This window comes from Pollicipes pollicipes, unplaced genomic scaffold, assembly GCF_011947565.3.
Source record: "Pollicipes pollicipes isolate AB1234 unplaced genomic scaffold, Ppol_2.1 Scaffold_4881;HRSCAF=5763_pilon_pilon_pilon, whole genome shotgun sequence".
NCBI classification, from domain to species: Eukaryota; Metazoa; Arthropoda; class Thecostraca; order Pollicipedomorpha; family Pollicipedidae; genus Pollicipes; species Pollicipes pollicipes.
Window position 1 is genome coordinate 26,266,321 of NW_023596576.1, and position 19,447 is coordinate 26,285,767.

Consider the following 19,447-nt stretch of genomic DNA (forward strand, 5'->3'; position numbering starts at 1 on the left):
AACGTGAGGAATGTGGCCGCGGGAATCGGGACGGGTACAGCGGCTGAGACCCACAACTTTCTGAAAATTTAGCATTGGCATCCCCTTTTCCGCCCAGCGTGGATGAGCGTCCGTTGCTCCATGCAGGCGAAAGCTTTTTGTCCCAGTTTCATAACTTCTTCTCAGCACAGTGCACATCATCCCCTAGACCGATTGCCAATATAATGTATCAGTGTATGAACGTATGTACGCATAGTGGCAATAGCTTCGGAGAGTGATAATTCACGCATACCGCGCAGCTACGGTCTGGCTTAGACGCCCGATTTCAATTGTTTTTCCTTTGCTTATGGAAAAATAATGCCAGAGTAAATATGGCTATTGTTTACAGCGGCGACACAGGTACTCACCCGATACGCTGCTCAAAGGGAGTGTTCCACATTTGTATGGGGTTTTAAACTGAAATAGCCACCTTGATATCATTCGGCGCCGTTCACAGCCCTGCCCTTCTAAAGGCATAAGCCCTTCCAACTTTTGAGCTACACGCCTGCAAGCAAGGATGTGCGGACTATCTCGGGGGGGGGGGGGGGGGTCTATTCCAAGGTCACCCAGGCGTCCATGACGCCATCATAACGTTATCCAAATTCTGTCATTCCCTTAGCTGTGCAGCGATCAAGGCCAAGAAAAATATAACTGTCAATTCGCTGATATCTGGCGTTAGTGAGCATGATTTCCAGAGACAATGGCCGTCAATTTGCCCTCAGTCGATGCCGTGCAAGGCAAGATGGTGTAATCGAAATCAAATCATGGCCTATTCAGGGACATATTTACTAAACAGAGAAATCGTGTTGTCTACAGTTGTCTTTCGACTCATACCAATAGCTATAGATAAGCTTATTTCGCCATACATGGTGCTTGCTTCCACGTCCCCAAATGTGGAGCATACCCTTTAGGGGTCACAGAGTTCACATGCTTTTTCCAGGTCTGCACCAACACCGTTTATAGTGTGGCCCTAAGCGCAGCCAAATGTCCTCTGACGTGATGCATCCTCATCTCATGTCGATCCTCGTCGCGTTGATCCTCATGTCGCCATTAAGCAAAGCAAGCCTTCAGCCCCTGTCTCGCGCTGGAACTACATTCAGCTGCGGCTGAACTGGAGGGCAGGATCATGAGAAGACGGTCAAGTTTCACGACTTTAGGGATGGGTTCGCCTCCGTAGGGTTGGTATACGCCGTCTCTGCACGATTAGGAATAACGATGTTACGAACTTGAAAAGAAAGAAGAAACGAATGAAAGGTAGCTCTTCAGGTAACATGAGTAATATGTTACAACGTGATGAAGCAGAACGAGACGAGCGTGCGGTTTGTCCTGAAAGTTCAGTCGGTTAGGGCACCTGCCCTCCGATCCGCCCACCCGTGGCGGGGTGGATTTGAGTCGCATTAGACGTCCACTGTCCTTGACAGGTGTGGTCTGCGGCCGGTGGCAGCGCCCGCATTAAAGGTCAAGCGACGTCACATGACAGGACTGACTTTGCCGTCCCTTGTTCCACGCTTAACTTAACCACCAAATTATCCTGCTTCCTGAAATTGCACGATCCGTGGTGAGGGTGTGCACGCAACAAGAACTATGTAGTGTGAGCTTGAATCCCACGAATTCATCCCACACAGCATATCATCCGCAGCAACACAGTGCCGGCAACAGCAAACAGCTCCATTTTGTGATGCTTAGCCAAGCTATCTTATGGACTTAATCATCTTGTTAGTCTATGTCTAATTAACTCTAAAGATATGCATGCCATCATCTGTCTTTTCGACTTATAAATGTAAAACAGGATTACAGGATTTGGTGAGTGCTAAACTTTCAGCATCACTTCTTTGTTTGCAGCATCAACACTTCATCGCTTTCAGTTCGGTGTCAGCTGGCCACTGGCCAATAACGCCCACTTCCATCATTTGCCTCAGAGCCCTGGTCTGAAACTGGTTTCGTGTCAGTATCAAAATGATTTCTGTTCTTGTCATGCAAAGTACACTGCTGGAGAGTGCGATGCTAGATGTGCGTACCATAACAATCAATTTTCAGTGACTGTGAACTTAACATAATAGCATAGGGGTAGCAGGAAAGCTACAGGTCAACTTCCGAACGGGCCTTAGTGCGAAAGTGGATGGTGACCATTGGCCCCTCTGCCAACTCGTGTGACGCAGCCTTGTCGTCAGCAATGAGGACGTCATACCGCTAGCCAATCACTGTGTACATTTGTACCCAACGTGTACGCTGTGAAGCTGTTAAATTGAATAATCTGTTCTTTATTTGTGTATGTATAATAAGCTTTTTCTTTCGGCGCATTCAAATTTTTCCAGTCCTCGCTACAATCCTATCTCAGTTGAAATCCCAATATGAAGGTGAAAGTTTCACTTCAGCTTTCTGTCTTTGGTGAGTGCGGTCTGGAGACTAGCAACAACAGGACGAGCGGGCCAGGCGGGAAACCCGGCTGTACAGAGTCGGAACCCACACACGGAAAACGCCCGGGAGGGAAGACACCGGCGACAGAAGACCCGGCATTAGCAGCCGGGCCCGCCGCCGCCACCAAAATCACTCCTCCAGAACCGGGCTCCCAATCGATGGCAGGCCCTTTGATGTTTGGCGCCCGGTTCCCACAGCAGCCAGCGCCGTGAAATCCGCCGAAATTACAAAACTTGGCCGGCTGGGAAAGTGAACACATGACGTCAGCAGCGATGACAATTGGCATTGGACGAGCGCGGCCGGCGGCGCTGCCCGTAAGCCCCGAACAATGCGGGCCGCGCGGTGCTTAAATCTCGAACAGCCGGCCGCTAATACCTGGGCGGAGGGTAGACATAAAAACAGACTGACACTCTATTGGCCGTAATTTGTAAATGAGGCAGTGGAGTGTGCGGCCGAACAAAACATAAGGACGTAAGTGGCGCTTCGATCTTGCTTTGGCTTGTGTGCATCACATGGTAAAGGCGACAATGCGTCCGGTGGGATGTTAAAACTCAACAAATTACATGTTCAATATCGATCGTTACGAATCAAAATGACTGATTGTCGTACTGCAGTCAATGCTTGCACCTTATTTAAAGTTGTACATTTCTAAATGCATGGATAAACGTCTCTTTCGTGCTTTATCTTCCTTATCACTCATGATAGCATTCCGACACGTTGGTGAACTGGCCACCTTAGTGCAACGCACTGCGTTCAAGTATTTCGGAGCCGTGGAGCCTCGGGTAGGGACGAGGCCAAGCGTGCGCAGGCTGGAAACGATTTCAATCGAGTTCCATCCACGGTTGACCCATTTCCAATAGAACGCACAGCTGGGCACCGTTGCCTAGCACTGAGCCGACTGGACCAGGGAAGCGCCGAGCAATATGCTGCGGTTCAGATGTGAGAAAACGACGCAGCGAAATCAATAAGCGATTGATCATAAGCTTTATCAGCGCGGTGTCAAGCGTTTGTAAAGCGTCATCACGTATTTTATCAGAAATGCCGCAATGAAAGCCTGAAACGAACTCATCCAGCATATGGATAATCGGCATGCATGTTTTTCTTATGTTGAGTGTCGCGCACAGCCATGATTTTTGGCTCAACCCTGCCATCGCCTCGCTCATACTGAGCATTGCAAATGACAGACTCTTAGCTCAAACATGGTATCGCCCTTCTCCATATCGCCACGCGCCATGAGCATTCAGGTAATCTGCTAACCTGTAGTTACCGTTTCCATCAACTACATCTCTCGCCCTCCATCAATTCCACGACGTCTGATATCCTTATCCTATCATACTTTGTTAAATCGAGTATTGTTAAGCTTGTCAGACACAAGAAGCTTTCGTCGACATGTGGTGCTGTTTTTTCTGGGTGTAGGGGGGATGTTTACAGCTTTTCCTTTCAGACCAGGTGCAAATGATTACTGACCATAGGTGTAGACTACAGGCGTCGTAATGCCGAGCGAGCCGATTAATCTGTGCACCTCAAGCGGCCAGCACAATTTGCCGCGTCCTCATTCTCTGCAATGGCACCGATCGGTTCCTGTAACGTCCACTTTGTTCTTTCCCAAAGGCATGCGAACCTGAACTGTGACCACGTTTTACGCGCTGCACGTCTACGGTCGCCGTGCCCCGGCCCTGATGCGAACAAACCGGCTATCCAGCAGGGCAAGGCCGGACAGGTTTTCCGGACTCTACCGTGAAAAGTGGCCCACCGATGAGTGACTAACTGCAGCGTCCCGTTGTAGATCAAATCTCAATCGCCTAATGAGCGCTATGGTTCCGGCGTTGATGAGAGCGTGCTCGGGTGCGCCAGCACCGCCAATCACTCATGTCAGGCTGCTACAGCTGCAGGCTCTATCTCCAGCATCAGCTGCCGCGAGGATGCTGGCCAGATTACCGATTAAGGTTGGCCCACCAAGCTGGTGTGCATTGGCCTCTGGCGTTGGTGCCGGATGCAGACGACTTTCCACTGGTGCACTCGTGCCACCGTTTCTCAGTTGTCCTGTTTGCCGGTAGCCGAATCGAGCGCCACCAAGGAGAACTCTCGACTCTTGCTGGATGCGCCTCTGCTCGTCAAAACCGGTCTCAGCTTCCGTTAAGCCACTGGACGTTGAGTCCGGGTACGACTAATCATCGTGCCGTCGCACTGACGGAAACAGCGTCACCAGGGGCTGTCATTGTATTAACCATGAAGACGAAGCCCAGCAAATCACCTGCAGAAGTAATGCGCAGATGTTCGTGTGACCTGAAAGTGTTTGGTTCTCTCCTGCCTGGCGTTCTGCTTTCTCGGAGAGCACCTAACGGCCGGGCAGCCCCGCGGCGGCGTACGCCCGGTACCGCGGCGTACTGGGCGTACCTGTGGGGTACTGGCCGCGGTTGAGTGCCCCCAGAGCGGCACCGGTACATTCAACCTCAGACCGCCTGCAAAGTACCCAGCTTACTCAAGCAGCAGCACGTGACAGATAAAGCCGGCAAGGCGGGCAGCAAGCGAGAGCGTCTGCGCGATACGTCACTGTGCACTAGGCACGTTTGTCTGAGCCAGGTGTGGATCGAAATGTTGCGACGTTTTCACTGTCACAGAGTCATTGCCAGCAGCACAAGCAGTGATAGCCTGGCGGTGCTCCTGATGTTCAGGCCATACGGAGTCACACACAAAGTCACACGTCACAGGAAGCTTTCACCAAGAGTCAAACGTTACGGCTATTGTCCCCGCTGTCACACACCGACTGTCTGACATCTGACGTCACGAGTGTCGTCGCTGCCTGACATCATCGCTGTCTCTGCTGGTGGAAGCCGGAAACCACCTCTGTCTGATCGTTGTTGCCGTGAGAGGTCTGACGTCGCCATTGCCATCTGTATGACGTCAGCGTTGTCGTCGTAATCGGAGGTTGAGCGTTTCTGCAGGCGACACCAGTCAGGCAGGTGATCAGCGCCGCTAGCACGGGATCCGGTCAGCCTCGGCCCGGCCCCGGCCCGGCCCGGGCCCGGCCGGCTGGCGCAGCTGTGTACAGAAGCGGCGGGACTGAAAAGCGCCAGCGACCAGACTGAGAAACGCCAGCGGCGAGACTGAGAAGCAGCAGCGCAGGACGGCGAGGCGGCCAAGCGAGCGACGGCGACTGAGCGGCAGCAAAGGTCACTCTGGAACACCAGGAGCGGATCAGGTCACCCCGGCCACGCTGCCGAAATGTTTACGGACCCACAGTACTCATAGGCCGTGGAACGGGCGGCAGACTGCGCAGAGAGTGACTTGACAAGGCGATTCCTTGAAAGACAGAGCGCAAGCTGCGCCTACGCATGTCTCGAAGCACAATGGAAGTCACACATGGGGCCAACCAATGAGAATTACGTGGCTGAGTGAGCAAGTCTGGAATCATTGGCGGCCACCAAGGACAAGCAAACGCATTCAATGCACCCTTTGCGAAAATAACTCAAATCGTGGATTGTATTCGCGTGAGTCAGCAACTTAACACAATAACAAATCCACAAAATCGACAAATGCACAGTCTCAAATAGAGTTATGACATTTAAGTAAATTTCGTTATTTGCCTATCTAAGAGACACCTGTTTATACCACGACCTCCGCTTATATTTATTAAGCAATTACCTACAACTTCCATGACCGCAGTGGGCTTGCATCTCAAATGAAAATCACTGTTTTCCAGGAATCGGCATTTGTAAATCATGGAAAAGCATCACCAATGTCTGAATACATTCCCGATAACAACACCACCAACCATCCCATCATCGTTATGTCCTAGAGCCATGCAACTCCTTGTTACAACCCTTACACCGCGGATGTAGAATGATGCATGTCAAGCAGCCGACTTACATTTAAAATACATCCGCAATTGCACCGCGACCGAAACAGTTCGACCCATATGGCTTTCGATGTATGTGTTCACAACGCTCAATCACGCTAGTGAACAGTGCCGACTCCTTTCGGCTGCGTCTTCCGCAACATCAACAACTAAAACTATCCTGATCAACAGGACGAGCACCCATGGCCAGCATGGTTATAGTATGATATGTATCAGGTTATCACGAGATCTGGAGATAGTCTCTCGGCCTCTGCTGATGACCACGCCCTTTAACTCATCGCACACAACAGCCAATCAGGAACGCAAAGAAAAAATGCAAGACATCTCTCGGACAAAACACGAACATGAACGTCAAGTGATATGACAGCTGACAGGTTACGCGAACAGAACGTACAATAGACGTGCCTTCGCCAGCGTTTTTCGTTTCAAGGTGAAGTAACACCTTCACGTCGTCCATAATAGCATAAAACAAACTGAGCGACCTACAGAATAACGCCCAGTTAAAGAACCACCACAGGGACGGTGCATCGACGCTGAAGACCGCTGACGACGACCCTCGTGAGCCTCAACCGGCTACTGACGCGGGCCGGCCCCTCGCCGTCGCCTTCAGGTTACCGTTCTCGTCGAAGATGGAGGGTCTGAAGGTTGTGGCGGGCGTGCTCCAGGCGTGCACGGCGCCCGGCTGCTGCGTGGCGCCGGACTGGCGCGCGACGCGGCCGCCCCAGGCGACGGGGCCGCTTCTAGGGACCGGCTCCCGAGTGCTGCGTCTTGCCGGTGGTCGGCGAGTGGTGCGCCTTGCCGGTGGTCGGCGAGTGGTGTGTTTGGTGGTGGATGGGCGCCTGGTGGTGGTTGGTCGTTTGGTGGTGGCTGTTCTTTTGCCGGATGGCCGGCGAGTGGTGGGTTTAGTAGTATTTGGTCGGCGAATAGGCCGTTTCGTGGTGGTCCGTGTCCAAATGTTACGAGGTTTGGCAGTGGCTGATCGTTTGGTGGTAACGGGCCGCCTGGTGGTGACGGATCGTTTGGTGGTGCCAGGTCGCCTGGTGGTGACGGGACGCCTGGTGTTGGCGGGTCGTTTGGTGGTGACGGGCCGCCTGGTGATAACGGGCCGCCTGGTGGTGACGGGTCGTTTTCTGGCGACGGATCGTTTGGTGGTGACAGGTCGCCTGGTGGTGCCGGGCCGCCTGGTGGTGACGGGTCGTTTGGTGGTGACAGGTCTTCTTCTGGTGACGGACCGCTTGGTAGTGACGGGTCGCCTGGTGGTGACGGATCGTTTGGTGGTGAAAGGTCGCCTGGCGGTGACGGGTCGTTTGGTGGTGACCGGCCGCCTGGTGGTGGTTGGTCGTTTAGTGGTGACTGGTCTTTTGCCGGATGGTCGGCGAGTGGTGGGTTTGGCAGTATTTGGTCGGCGAGTGGGCCGTTTCGTAGTGGTCCGTGTCCAAATGTTATGGGGTTTGGTGGTGGCTGATCGTTTGGTGGTGACGGGCCGTCTGGTGGTGACGGGCCGTCTGGTGGTAACGGGCCGTCTGGTGGTGACGGGTCGTTTGGTGGTGGCGGGTCGTCTGGTGGTAACGGGCCGTCTGGTGGTGACGGGCCGTTTGGTGGTGACGGGTCGTTTGGTGGAGACGGGTCGTCTGGTGGTGACGGGCCGTCTGGTGGTGACGGGTCGTTTGGTGGTGACGGGTCGTCTGGTGGTAACGGGCCGTCTGGTGGTGACGGGTCGTTTGGTGGTGACGGGTCGTCTGGTGGTAACGGGCCGTCTGGTGGTGACGGGCCGTTTGGTGGTGACGGGTCGTTTGGTGGTGACGGGTCGTCTGGTGGTGACGGGCCGCCTGGCGGTGACGGGTCGTTTGGTGGTAACGAGCCGTCTGGTGGTGACGGGTCGTTTGGTGGCGATTTCTTGCCGTGTGGTGGCAGGAGCTCTCGTGACAGCAGGTCGTCTGCCCGAGGCGGCTGCGGGCCGAAGCCTTCCTGGTCGGACAGAGGATGCACTACCGGAGTAGGGTCTTTCTGTACCCCGGGACGAGCTCTCAGAGCTACTCAGCGAGGAGGAAGAAGCGGAAGAGCTGCTAAGAAACATGTTGTTTGGAAAGCGATTCGCTGCGGGTGGGGAGGAGCCTCCGGAGCCACTGAGGAACATGTTGTTGGGAAATCGGTTTGCTGCTGGCACGGAGGAGCCCTGAGAGGTACTGGAAGAGGTGCTGGATCCGCTGAGGAACATGTTGTTGGGGTAGATATTCACTGCCGGCGGGGAGGAGCTTTGGGAACTGCTGAGGAACATATTGTTGGGAAAGCGATTCGCTGCGGGTGGGGAGGTGCTTCCGGAGCCACTGAGGAACATGTTGTTCGGAAAGCGATCCGCTGCGGGTGGGGCGGAGCTTCTGGAGCTACTGAGGAACATGTTGTTGGGAAAGCGATTCGCTGCGGGTGGGGAGGAGCTCTCGGAGCCACTGAGGAACATGTTGTTGGGAAAGCGATTCGTTGCGGGTGGGGAGGCGCTCCCGGAGTCACTGAGGAACATGTTGTTGGGAAAGCGATTCGCTGCGGGTGGGGAGGAGCTTCTGGAGCCGCTGAGAAACATGTTGTTCGGGAAGGCATTCGGTGCGGGCTGAGAGGCGACCGTAGAGCTTCGGAGAAATACATTGCCGGTGCCCGGTCGCGAGGTGGGGGCCGACTGGGGGGTCCTAGCCGGCGTGTCACCGATGAACGGGTTGCGTTGCGTGTCGTCCTTCCAGCCCTTCCGGGCGCGCACGTAGGGCACAAGTCTACCTTTGTCGTGATTCCTGGTGCGTACTAGCTGGTTGAAGAGCGGCGCCAGGTTGTTGAAGTGAGTGTGCGCGTTCGTTCGTTCGTTTGGCTGGTCCGTCGACGTCGTCGTGGTGGTGCTACTCGTGGTGCGGTCGCAGCCAATTGTGTAGGATGTCATATCCGAGCCGCGACACTTGTTCTTCCATGCCGTCCTGAAACAGGCGCGTCGGCGTTTACCGGGTGCGAGAAGCCTGCTGGCGGCGACCACAGCGGCCATCGGCGTCCCACCGGCCTGCGACTGGGCGATTGAGCGACCAAATGAACCGACGTCGCGGAGATCTTACGACCTCTACCCGGGACGGAAGAGCGCTGTTACGAGCAAACAATCTCTCGGCCACCGGCTCGGCTGTTAGCAGCGTGGTCCGAACAGGACCCAGCCATTCCTCTGTGTCATAAAACGGCTCGCCTGTGGTCAACACGACACAAAGCCGCCAAGCCGGCTTCGCTTGGAGGAGGGATTACGAGTGACGCGCGCAGGCCCCGCGTAGCGGCTCCAGACGGCCGGCGGCGGCGAAGATCCGCGTGGGGTACTGATGTCGACGCCCTCTCACCAAGCCATGAAGCCGTTGCCCTGCAGACGCTGGTGCTCCTTGTGGATCATCATGACGCACGCCAGGTCGTCTGTGATGTCGTTGTCGTGGAACGCTGCGGGGTGGCGGGGTGCGTCAGGTGGGCGTTGTTGCGGATGGCCGATACACGTCCCACGTGCGACGGCGGTGCAGCCTGGGACCGCTCCCGGCCGATATCACAGGCTAGTGACCGGACTGAGATCCGATCGCAAGCGCTCGCGCAGCCCGGGACGTACTTGGGATTCTATTCCCACCTGCGCAGCAACGACAAGCCCGATTTTTGCAGGTTCTCCCCGAGAGGCCGGGGTCGGCTGCCCAATCCTCTTGCGTCGCGGCTCAGAACCCCAGCAGGGATATTCTCTTATATCCTGCCGCCGACAGCACGGTCCGCCTCTGTCTAATGGCGTGCTAGCGCAAGCAGCGGCGCCACCGCCAGTGAGGCAGACGGGCTGGCGTGCAGCCCTGCGGGCGTCCGCGGCGGCGAGTCGCGCCGGACACAGCCGGACCGGGGCCGGGGGCAGCGGCGCCACCGCCAGTAAGGCAGACGGGCTGGCGTGCAGGCCTGCGGGCGTTCGCGGCGGCGTGTCGCGCCGAACACAGCCGGACTGGGGCCGGGGCTGTGTGGGGCACTCTGTCACGGTTGCAACAGCCGGGGACGCGTGACAGGGCGCGGCACGTGTCACCGCTCGGTCTACTGAGGGACGGCCGGGCCCCGCGGCTTCACTGTCGGCTCTCGTGACGACTGGCCATCGGCGGTCGGGCCCGCCTCGCCCGCACACCGCAACAAGTGCGATGGCGCGTGCCGGGGCGGCGTGGCGCGGCGAACGCCGCCGCTACCGCCGAACGACTTATGGACGGTCGCGCGCCACGTCCGGCCTCCAGCAGGGGGAGGGGGGGGGGGGGGGGGCAGCGGCAGGCGGTGCATGAGCAGCCACGTTGGCAACAGTCGGCTGTAAAAGCAGAGGCTGGGTGAGGTTTTTGGTCGCCCGTCTTGTACCCTGTCAGGCTTTCCCTGACATGTAAAGTAATGAAATTGAAATGTGGTCGCCATAAGGGTTGGCAGGTAAGATGAGATATGATCGAGCATTAGAAGACAATGAAATTTTACTCAAACGCGGGACAATGCCTGATAACCACAGGTACTTGTGAGTGCTGTCAGAAGCTGAACTCTGCCTCTGCCAGGTTTTGATTAGCTGTTTGAATGCACTAAGACAGGTTGTCTGGATGGGCTTGGATTTGTCATTGGTTGAAATCCGCTGTGGGTGTTGACGTTTTTTAAATCCAACACTAAACTCAGCATCGGGACATTTTTTGTTGCAGAAACTGAGCCGGTAGGTGAAGCTCACTCTTGGGAATATGACAAAGTATATCAGGTACGCGCCAGTAGTAAATACTTTCCGTCGTTATCGGAGACCTGGCCACTTCTTGCCAGCAACTGGAATCCACGTAGCACCGTGCCTGCAACTAGCAGCGTCTACATTTCTTCGTGGAGAAACATTGCATTCTAGCCACAAGACCTCCGGGACGAATATCAGCAAATGTTGTGGTTGGTAAAAAGGGGAGGAATGCCGTGGGCCGCACCATGACATAATTGGCAGGATCAGCGAGTTGTGGTCCGCTACAACGGCGGCAGCGTACCGTGCCTGTCATGCAGTTACAGGACGTCCTGGGGTCATTCATTAGGCAGCGCATGACTGCTATTTGCTACGGGGCCGAGGTCCGGTGTGAGTCAGAATAGACCCGGCGGAGCACGCTGAGCCCGGCCGCCGCCGCCGTCGGGCCGAGCGGTGGCCGGAGCGGCCAGGCTGGGGTCATCGGTGGCCTTGCGAGGCGCCGCCGCTCCGCCTCGTTCCATGCCTGGCGGCCCACTGCAGCCAGCGCTATCCGACTAATCAGGATTACCAGGAGGACAGTCGGCGACCACCACTGGACAGCCGCCGGCACGGACGGCTCACCGCTCGCCGGCCTTGAGGCGGGCATATGCATTGCCGCCGCGCGGTGCGCTCAGGTAATCCGACTCACCATAGGACGTGCATTGCCGCCCCGTGCGCCCAGGTAAGCCGACTCACCATCGGACGTGCATTGACAAGTGACGGAAATAGCTTTGGTGCGGATTTGGGCGGCGGCTGGCGTCAGGAATGCCACCTGAACGCGGACACTGTTGGCGACGGCTGGCGTCAGGAATGCCACCTGAACACGGACACTATTGGCGACGGCTGGCGTCAGGAATGCCACCTGAACACGGACACTATTGGCGACGGCTGGCGTCAGGAATGCCACCTGAACGCGGACACTATTAGGCGACGGCTGGCGTCGGGAATGCCACCTGAACACGGACACTATTGGCGACGGCTGGCGTCGGGAATGCCACCTGAACACGGACACTATTGGCGACGGCTGGCGTCGGGAATGCTACCTGAACACGGACACTATTGGCGATGGCTGGCGTTAGGAATGTCACCTGAACACGGACACTATTGGCGACGCGTCCGCGACGAAAACCGAACATTTTCAGGCAGCTCACCCCGTTATAAGTTGCATTTGTCCGATCCTAGAGAGGAAGCCGCGGCTGGCATGAGCCTCGCTCCCCAGTCCTGGCCAAGGCCAACAGTCGCCGGCAGTTTCTGGAGGCAACGGCTGCGATGGCCGCCCAGGCCGCTCATCCCGTTGGCTCATGGGACACGGTGTGGCAGCCAGCGCCTGTGGCCGCGGATGGGTTACCGCGATCACCCCTGTCCTACGTGACCCGTCCACCGCGTGTTGAGCTTACCCCGCAGGGCATCGTCCGTCCGTACACGGAATACAGCTTTGCACGATGGCCAGTGTGGATTGCTGCACGACAGTGTGAGCGCGCGTGAAGCGCTGCCAGGGCGAAGCTAACCAGGATATTAGCCGGAGGTGGACCGACTTAGACAGGACGGAGTCGACCCGCAACAGAGCGCGGGCTGGCCAAGATGAGACAGAGTCAATTCTGCGATAAAGCGCGGAGCGGGTCTCGAATTGACCTGAACTGAACTGAACTGAATTAAACTAAACTAAACTATACTGAAATAGACTGAACTGAACTAAATTCAGCTGAACTGAGCTAGCCTGACCTGACCTGACCTGACCTGACATGACTTGACCTGACCTTACCTGACCTGACATGAACTGAATTGAACTGACCTGTCTAAGCATAGGGAGTGTGGTCTCAACTTGAAAAAGCATACCGAGGCAATGGCATGGACAGCGCTATGCCCAGTTCCGCACATCTGACATCGTTTCGTGCAGACTATAGCGTGCTGGTCGCTTGGTAAGCTATCGTAATCCTCTTTTAGGATTCGAATTGTGGCGGCCCACTCTTGCCTTAACGGATTGGATGAAAGGTTCTGATCAATTCCTCTGATGGATCCATAGTAACAGCAACGTAGATTACACACCTGTACTGAGCTTCGGGGTTCTGCCAAAAGGCTTACACCTTTACATGACTTCACGGATGAAAATTAAGTAATTTCTGTTCAACTTTGAAAAGCGGGGAGCCTGTGCTCGAACTTAAATATCAAAGATTGTGCTTAATTCGGCCTCAAAGTGACTGGAGTTGTTGCAGGAAATATACTTGAATCCCACAGAAAAAGTCGCGCAGAACCTAGTCACTGATCATTGCTTAGAATATGCTAGAAAATCATCACACATAAGTATGATTATGAAAGACGCCTAGAGAAGACAAGGTTCTAAACATGCCTCGCTGGAAATTTGTTTTAGGGAGAAAAATCATACAAAGAGAGACTGTAAAAACTGCACTGCAACAGAGGAACTACACCACGCGTCAAGGGTCAGGCCCAGGCCAGAAGCCGAGGAAGGGCGAAACATCATACTCACCGTCACAGCTCTTGCGGCACATGTTCTTGTAGCGCCTGCCGGGCTCCTTATGGCGCCAGTCACACCAGTAGATGTCCGAGATCTGGAAGAGGCCGTGGTCGACCGAGTTGTCCCAGTTGAGGCGACCCTCGGCGTTGGTGTCGTAGCGGGACTCGTGGTAAGCCAGGCACACCCCTGTCGGAGGGCCGGGCACACGTCACGTGACTGTCCTCGGGTAAGGTTGGGTAAGGTCGGGTAAGGTCGGGTCGGGTAAGGTAAGGTCGGGACGGTGCCACCTAGACGCTGATGTGGTGACTGTAATCAAAATGCATACACGGCCTAAGTTGGAAATGAGCTCCCGAGGGTTTGTGGTCCAACCCGAGGATCGTAGCAACTGATGATGTTGCATTTTAGTGACGCATTGATGAACATTGCGAATGAATCAAATCCGCCATGAAGATACGCAAGGCGAAATTAATGGATTCTGTGGTCCCACTGTTACAAACTTGCTTATGCACAAGTACGCGTCAGTCGGTCTGAAACAGCTAAGTCACAAACTTAGCACTTCGTCTCGGATCATGGGATAAATTATATGGCATTTGCTCTGCGTTCACAAAAACGGGCTTGACCGCGGTCGATATATCTATGCTTTACAATTTGCTGCTCGAACTTGAAAACATCCTATTTAGACCCATGGAGCTGATTTACCTCAGCTGCATTGTTCGATTGATTCCTCGGCAGTGATAGTGACCTGACGTGGGAGTTTGAGCGCGACAAAAGTTGAAATATAAAACACATTAACAGGAAGAGTAGCATCGACAGCTGAACTGTGACATGCCCACACTGTGCGTCCTGGCGACTCCCGTGCGCGTCTGGATGACTGCGCGCGAGAGCCATTTCTGGGGAGGTGTGGGCAGTGGCGTTACTCACAGTCGGACAGGTCCTTCTCAGGGACGCCCTTGCGGCGCAGCTCGTTGACCAGCTGGCACCGCTCGTACACCATCGCCCGACAGACATCCTGGAGGAGCAGGAGGCTTACTGCCGCCAGCATGCCGCCCATTCTGCGAACGGAGAACGGTGTAGGTGTCACGTGGCACGTGGGGCTCAGCTCTCCGGGAGGTGCCAACAGGAGCTCTCAGAGCTTGCCCTGCAGCTATGGGAGGGGGGGGGGGGGGCTTAGGGACGAGCGGCCGTGACCGGGACGGCGGAGAGGAAGTTACCTCTGCAGGTGGTAACGCTGGTCGGCGATGTTTGGACCAGAGCCGTGTCGTGGGTGCGCTCCGGGAGAACAACAGCCAGTGATTGTCTTGGTTCGATAGCCTTGAAGTTCGCGCCGCATGCAGCTGTGCTGGCAGCCGCGCGCCGCCCCTAAGCCGACAGGACCCTCTTAACCATGGGAGTTAAGCTATTTAGGTCGGACGCTTAGTTACGGTTCCGTGTCTATGTTACGTCCGATGGATAGTTTCGTATTAACGTGCACTAATGCGGACCGTAAGGCTTCATCTTGTGGAGGGTGAGGTGGTGAAATGAAGGTGTTTGTGGAAATTCCTTCATCTGACTCTGCGTTTTGCTCACAGCCAACACTAATCTTTCTCAATAACAGAGGAGGAATGTTGTTCTTCATCGGTGCGCTGGTAGTAGTCCTTTGTGGTTTTCAGGTCGCGTCAGGTGTCGGGCCAACCGCCTCTACCCACCATTGAGATATTAATCCCCATGCAATATTCATTATCCCGAAGCATGTAAGCCTGGATAGAGGTCTAAACAGTGTTTATCGAGAGCTCGGCCAGCAGTGGGTAGCAAATGACCTCGGCGGTCGGCTCGCTTCCCCAAAACAATCATTAATATGGGCGATCAGCGATGGCGCAGCGAAGTTGACGTAAACCATGCTTCTTCTGTCAGCTTAGCCGGTTTTACGTGGGCGGGTTGACCCCCGCCAATTTTTCACTCAGCATGCTATATACAAGAAAACATGACCGTGACCTTGTACGTGAGCAACAGCTTTCACTTAGGTTATTTTATGCAATACTTTAGGGTTAAATTTTATGCAATACTTGCTGTACTGTGTGATAAGCGGCAGTCTGAGTTCATCAGCATTCACATTGAATAGCCTCGGATTCGGGACTTAAATGCAATATGTTTATCATGGTTTATTAACAAAGTTGAAATACCATTAAACTCTCGATTTGCATAACTTGACCCAGCGTAACCATGATCTGAATGCAGGGCTGTAGTTCCCTCTTCAGTTGGGGGAGGGCTCCAGCCCTTCCCTACAACGCGGCTTCCGCTCCCCCCCCCCCCCCCCCTCCCCTCCCAACTCTGAGACAAGATGGGTCCAATCTATAGAGGTTTGTTGGCTATTTTGGGGCAGGTTTTGCCATTTTTAACTGTTTAGGTCCCAAGCAAATTTTGCAAAATAACTCCGCTGTCTGATTGGCACGTCGCCATTGATAAATAAGTCGTTTTGATGCGTTGGAAAAAAAACGGTAGCTTACGTATTCCAGCTAACGCAGCTAACACACTCTGTGAAGAATCGTCGCCAAAGAACTGGATATCCATTGAGCGTGGTATCCAGAATGCGTCACGGGACGTATTTTGTAAGTACAAAGCGGATAAGGATGCTTTTTCACACTTCTCAAGTGCAAACGTTTTAGAACAACACCAAGGCGTCATAGTTTGACCCGAAGGAAGTTAAAATTGAGACTGAGTTCAGGTGCAAATAAGCTGCGATATCTGCTGGAAGAACGGGGCGGGGGTCGCTCGAGCTTTTAGAAGGTCGGGGAAGGCCAGTTTTCAAGGTGAGCATTCGCCGTGAACGAGGCCTCTTCAGGCCAAACGGTCCTCTAACGAGCTGCGGTCTTGATTACACTTGTAACTGTTTGGTAATGCGATGCTTGGTAATGTGTGCACACATTCCGTGGGAGCTACGAAGGAGAAACGAACCGCGTGAAGTTTCCCTTATGCAAAGTCATATGCCACTTCTCACCTATCTAGATGAGCAGCCCTTGTTGGAATCAAAAGTAAATGCAAAGGCAAGCACATGTTAGATCTTGCAGTGCGGTGTATTACCAGCTTTCACATAGTATCACGAAGCCATCAAATACGCGTACGTTACTTAACACTTGTGCCCCCATAGCAATGCGGCCTCTTCTCGATCCAGGCAAGGACCTCTTCTCAGTCACAACAGTCCTGCTCCCAGTCATAAGAGAAACCACCCCTTCATCGCTTGAGGTTTCCTGTCCTGCTACACCATGACCGCATTCGTCATGACGAGGATATGCTGCTGAACAACGGACTTCAGTCATACAATGTGTCCATCTCACAGGTGGCGGCGACCTGCTCTCCTGTCAGGACAGGTGTCTGCTGCCATGTCTGGGTTCTACATCGCATAAGGGTCATGTCTCAATGCGACCTCCCCTCGTTCGTGACCGAACTACGCTTTGAAAGTTATCGTGACTTCCTCCCAGGCCGACCAAGGAGCTTCTGCTGCACAGCGACTTGGAACCATTCAGCTTACTTGTATGACGAAGATCTCCTGTACTGCTAGCTCTCAGATCGCTCCTATACTGGATTGGGCATCCTCACCGTCATGGCGCGGCTTAACTGTTCCGTGAATCTCAACCATGCGCCACCCTCATGTAATTGAGGCCTCATTTCATTGATGTTAGGGAGCTCACGCGGCACGACCAAGGGCGGTGCCACGGACTTTGAGTTGGGGGCCAGATTTTTCAGAGGACCTCCTGGGAAAAATGAGACCACCTCACAACGCCGTCTTCTGCACAGTGTTTTATTCAAGGGGAAGGGACAACGTAGGTGATAATATCAAAAAAATATCATCGAGAGAAATAACTATCGACAGTTGGACAGGCCAGAATCGAAACCTTCCACTTGTTCAGCAAAGGGTTTCGCTAGCCTAAAACAGCGTCTCATGTTACAGAAAAGGGCTTCCCATATATAGGGGAGCCTCCTAATCCCGAACAAGGTGCAAGGTCCCGTGAAGGGGACCCCAGAGCCAACGCAGGGGCCTCCTTAGTACAAGATTGGGCCTCCTTATCCAGAGGATCGACCACCCTATTAAAATAAGATGGCCTAATGATCTAGTAAACGGACTTTTTAAAGCGGAAGAGGGTCTTCTGAGACGCATCTATTGCCCTCCAGCTCAGGTATAAGGGCCTCCTTAATGTGATTTTTGGTCTTATATGACTAACTGCAATACCTTAAAGGTGGAAAAAGGAGACTGCTCAAAAAGGGGGAGGCAAAAACATCCTCTTGCCCCGTTTGCCCCCTGGCGTCGCCGCCCGTCGTGGCGTCGTGGCGTCGCCCCTGAGCACGACCTCTTCCGACCGGTCCCAGCCCCCGATCCTTCTGGGATCTGGGGCTGGGAAGTTCTCTATATCATTGAGATTGTACGTTAACGCCGGCGGGCCGCGCTTCGAGACCGCATTATTGCTGTTAACCATGCACAACAAATGTGTCATGTCTTTCGGAGGGCGTCCGGAAATTTCAGGATGGGCGTATGGGCGCAGACGCCCGTTATGCTTATCTGGTGGTGCTGGCTCTGTAGATGAAATGCAAGGATTGAGTGTTGAATGGTTGGAGAGAAGGCTCCGGTGAAGCTGGCAGGACTGTGTCACCCCGTCCATCCCGTTGGGGGTTAGATCGCCTCAGCATTCATTAGCCAACGCCAGGCTTTGCCGCTATAACCCGTCTGATCTCTCCGTCGCAGCACTCCCTTTTCAATGCCGCCTTGCCGATGATGGCGATGGTGAAAGCGACCCGCCCTTCCGGCGAACTTTTAAGCCGGCTAAATGCTCAGTTTCCTGCTGAGTACACTGTCACACATATTTGGTGCCCTCCAAGTATATGCAAATGCGTGGGCTCTGCAAGGGTGCCTTTCGGCCAGACGTCCTTGGAGTGAGTAACATGCATCGCCGATGCTGGCATTACCACAGCACATTTCTATTGACATAGTAATGAGTTGGCGAGGTCAGCACTTTTGACTTGTCGTGGTGCGCGGCATGTAACACACAGGATACACTGCCACTCCGCCATGCTAAAATAACAAATCCGACTTAAGAGCTTTCCAATCACACCAAATAAAAACTACCTTGCTCGCTAGGCCTGCCACGCAGCACACATGCATATTTTGTCCCTCGACTGTACAGCTTACCCGGCTGTCCAGTGTAGCGTCCTCTCTCTCTCTCTCTCTCCCCCTCTCTCTCTCTCTCCCTCTCGCTCTCTCTCTCTCTACTCTCTCTCTCTCTCTCTCTCTCTCTCCTTCTCTCTTCTCTCTCTCTCTCTCTCTCTCTCTCTCCGTACCCGCTCGGCGTGCGCCGCCGCAGCCTCGGGTTCCCGCTGAACGATAAGGGGACCGGTCGGGTGACCCGTCGCACGGCGCCAACACCCCGGAACCGGCCCAAGCCAGGTCAGGCGCCGATAAAATGAACCCCGGAAATGGGACTCGGCCGGGCGGAGGATGGCCGAACCTGTTTGGGCCGACCACGGACGTGATCACCTGCGTGATCCGTGGCCGCTGATGGGTCGACGGGGTCGCTGTGGAAAGCTGCCCGACTGGACCGGCTCTCTCTCTCTCTCTCTCTCTCTCTCTCTCTCTCTCTCTCTCTCTCTCTCTCTCTCTCTCTCTCTCTCTCTCTCTCTCTCTCTCTCTCTCTCTCTCTCTCTGCCTCATATCTGGCAGCGGCTGCGCACTTTCTCCCAGCGATGTGGGCGCTGGCTCTACCACTCCACCGCTGTCAGCTGCAGGGCTGCTGCAGGGCTGCTCTCGCCCTAGCGAAGGCAGCAAAGCAGCACCGCTAGTGTGCTCAGATGGGTTGTGTTTAAGGCTGGGGACGCTTGGAGCCAGCCCTAACCGAATGTGAAATGGGAATTAAGAGATTGAACGTCATAGCTCAAGTCATAAGCCACAGAACTGTCAAGGGTCACA

General features: G+C 54.6%; 2 protein-coding genes across 2 annotated transcripts; both read right to left on the reverse strand.

The window, feature by feature from the left end:
• Window positions 1-4,640: 4,640 nt before the first annotated feature.
• LOC119100176 (lysozyme C-like) lies at window positions 4,641-14,509 on the reverse strand. Its single transcript, XM_037223286.1, has 5 exons — window positions 14,437-14,509; window positions 13,528-13,701; window positions 9,652-9,745; window positions 9,062-9,252; window positions 4,641-5,499 (listed from the first exon to the last, which is right to left on the reverse strand). The coding sequence occupies exons 1-5, from the start codon at window positions 14,507-14,509 to the stop codon at window positions 5,429-5,431; spliced, it is 603 nt and encodes a 200-aa protein (XP_037079181.1). The 3' UTR covers window positions 4,641-5,428.
• Window positions 6,141-9,045, reverse strand: LOC119101715 (serine/arginine repetitive matrix protein 2). The gene has a single exon (XM_037225129.1). The coding sequence runs from the start codon at window positions 8,871-8,873 to the stop codon at window positions 6,861-6,863; it is 2,013 nt and encodes a 670-aa protein (XP_037081024.1). The 5' UTR covers window positions 8,874-9,045; the 3' UTR covers window positions 6,141-6,860.
• Window positions 14,510-19,447: the final 4,938 nt, after the last annotated feature.

Excerpts from the sequence above, each read along its gene's own strand:
- LOC119100176 (XM_037223286.1), bottom strand. The coding sequence starts at position 14,509 with ATGGTGTACGAGCGGTGCCAGCTGGTCAACGAGCTGCGCCGCAAGGGC. Across the intron at positions 9,746-13,527 it reads GTGCCGCAAGAGCTGTGACG|CGTTCCACGACAACGACATC; the intron begins GTGAGTATGATG and ends GCCACCCCGCAG. Across the intron at positions 9,253-9,651 it reads GGCAACGGCTTCATGGCTTG|GACGGCATGGAAGAACAAGT; the intron begins GTGAGAGGGCGT and ends CGCCTGTTTCAG.
- LOC119101715 (XM_037225129.1), bottom strand. The coding sequence starts at position 8,873 with ATGTTTCTCAGCGGCTCCAGAAGCTCCTCCCCACCCGCAGCGAATCGC.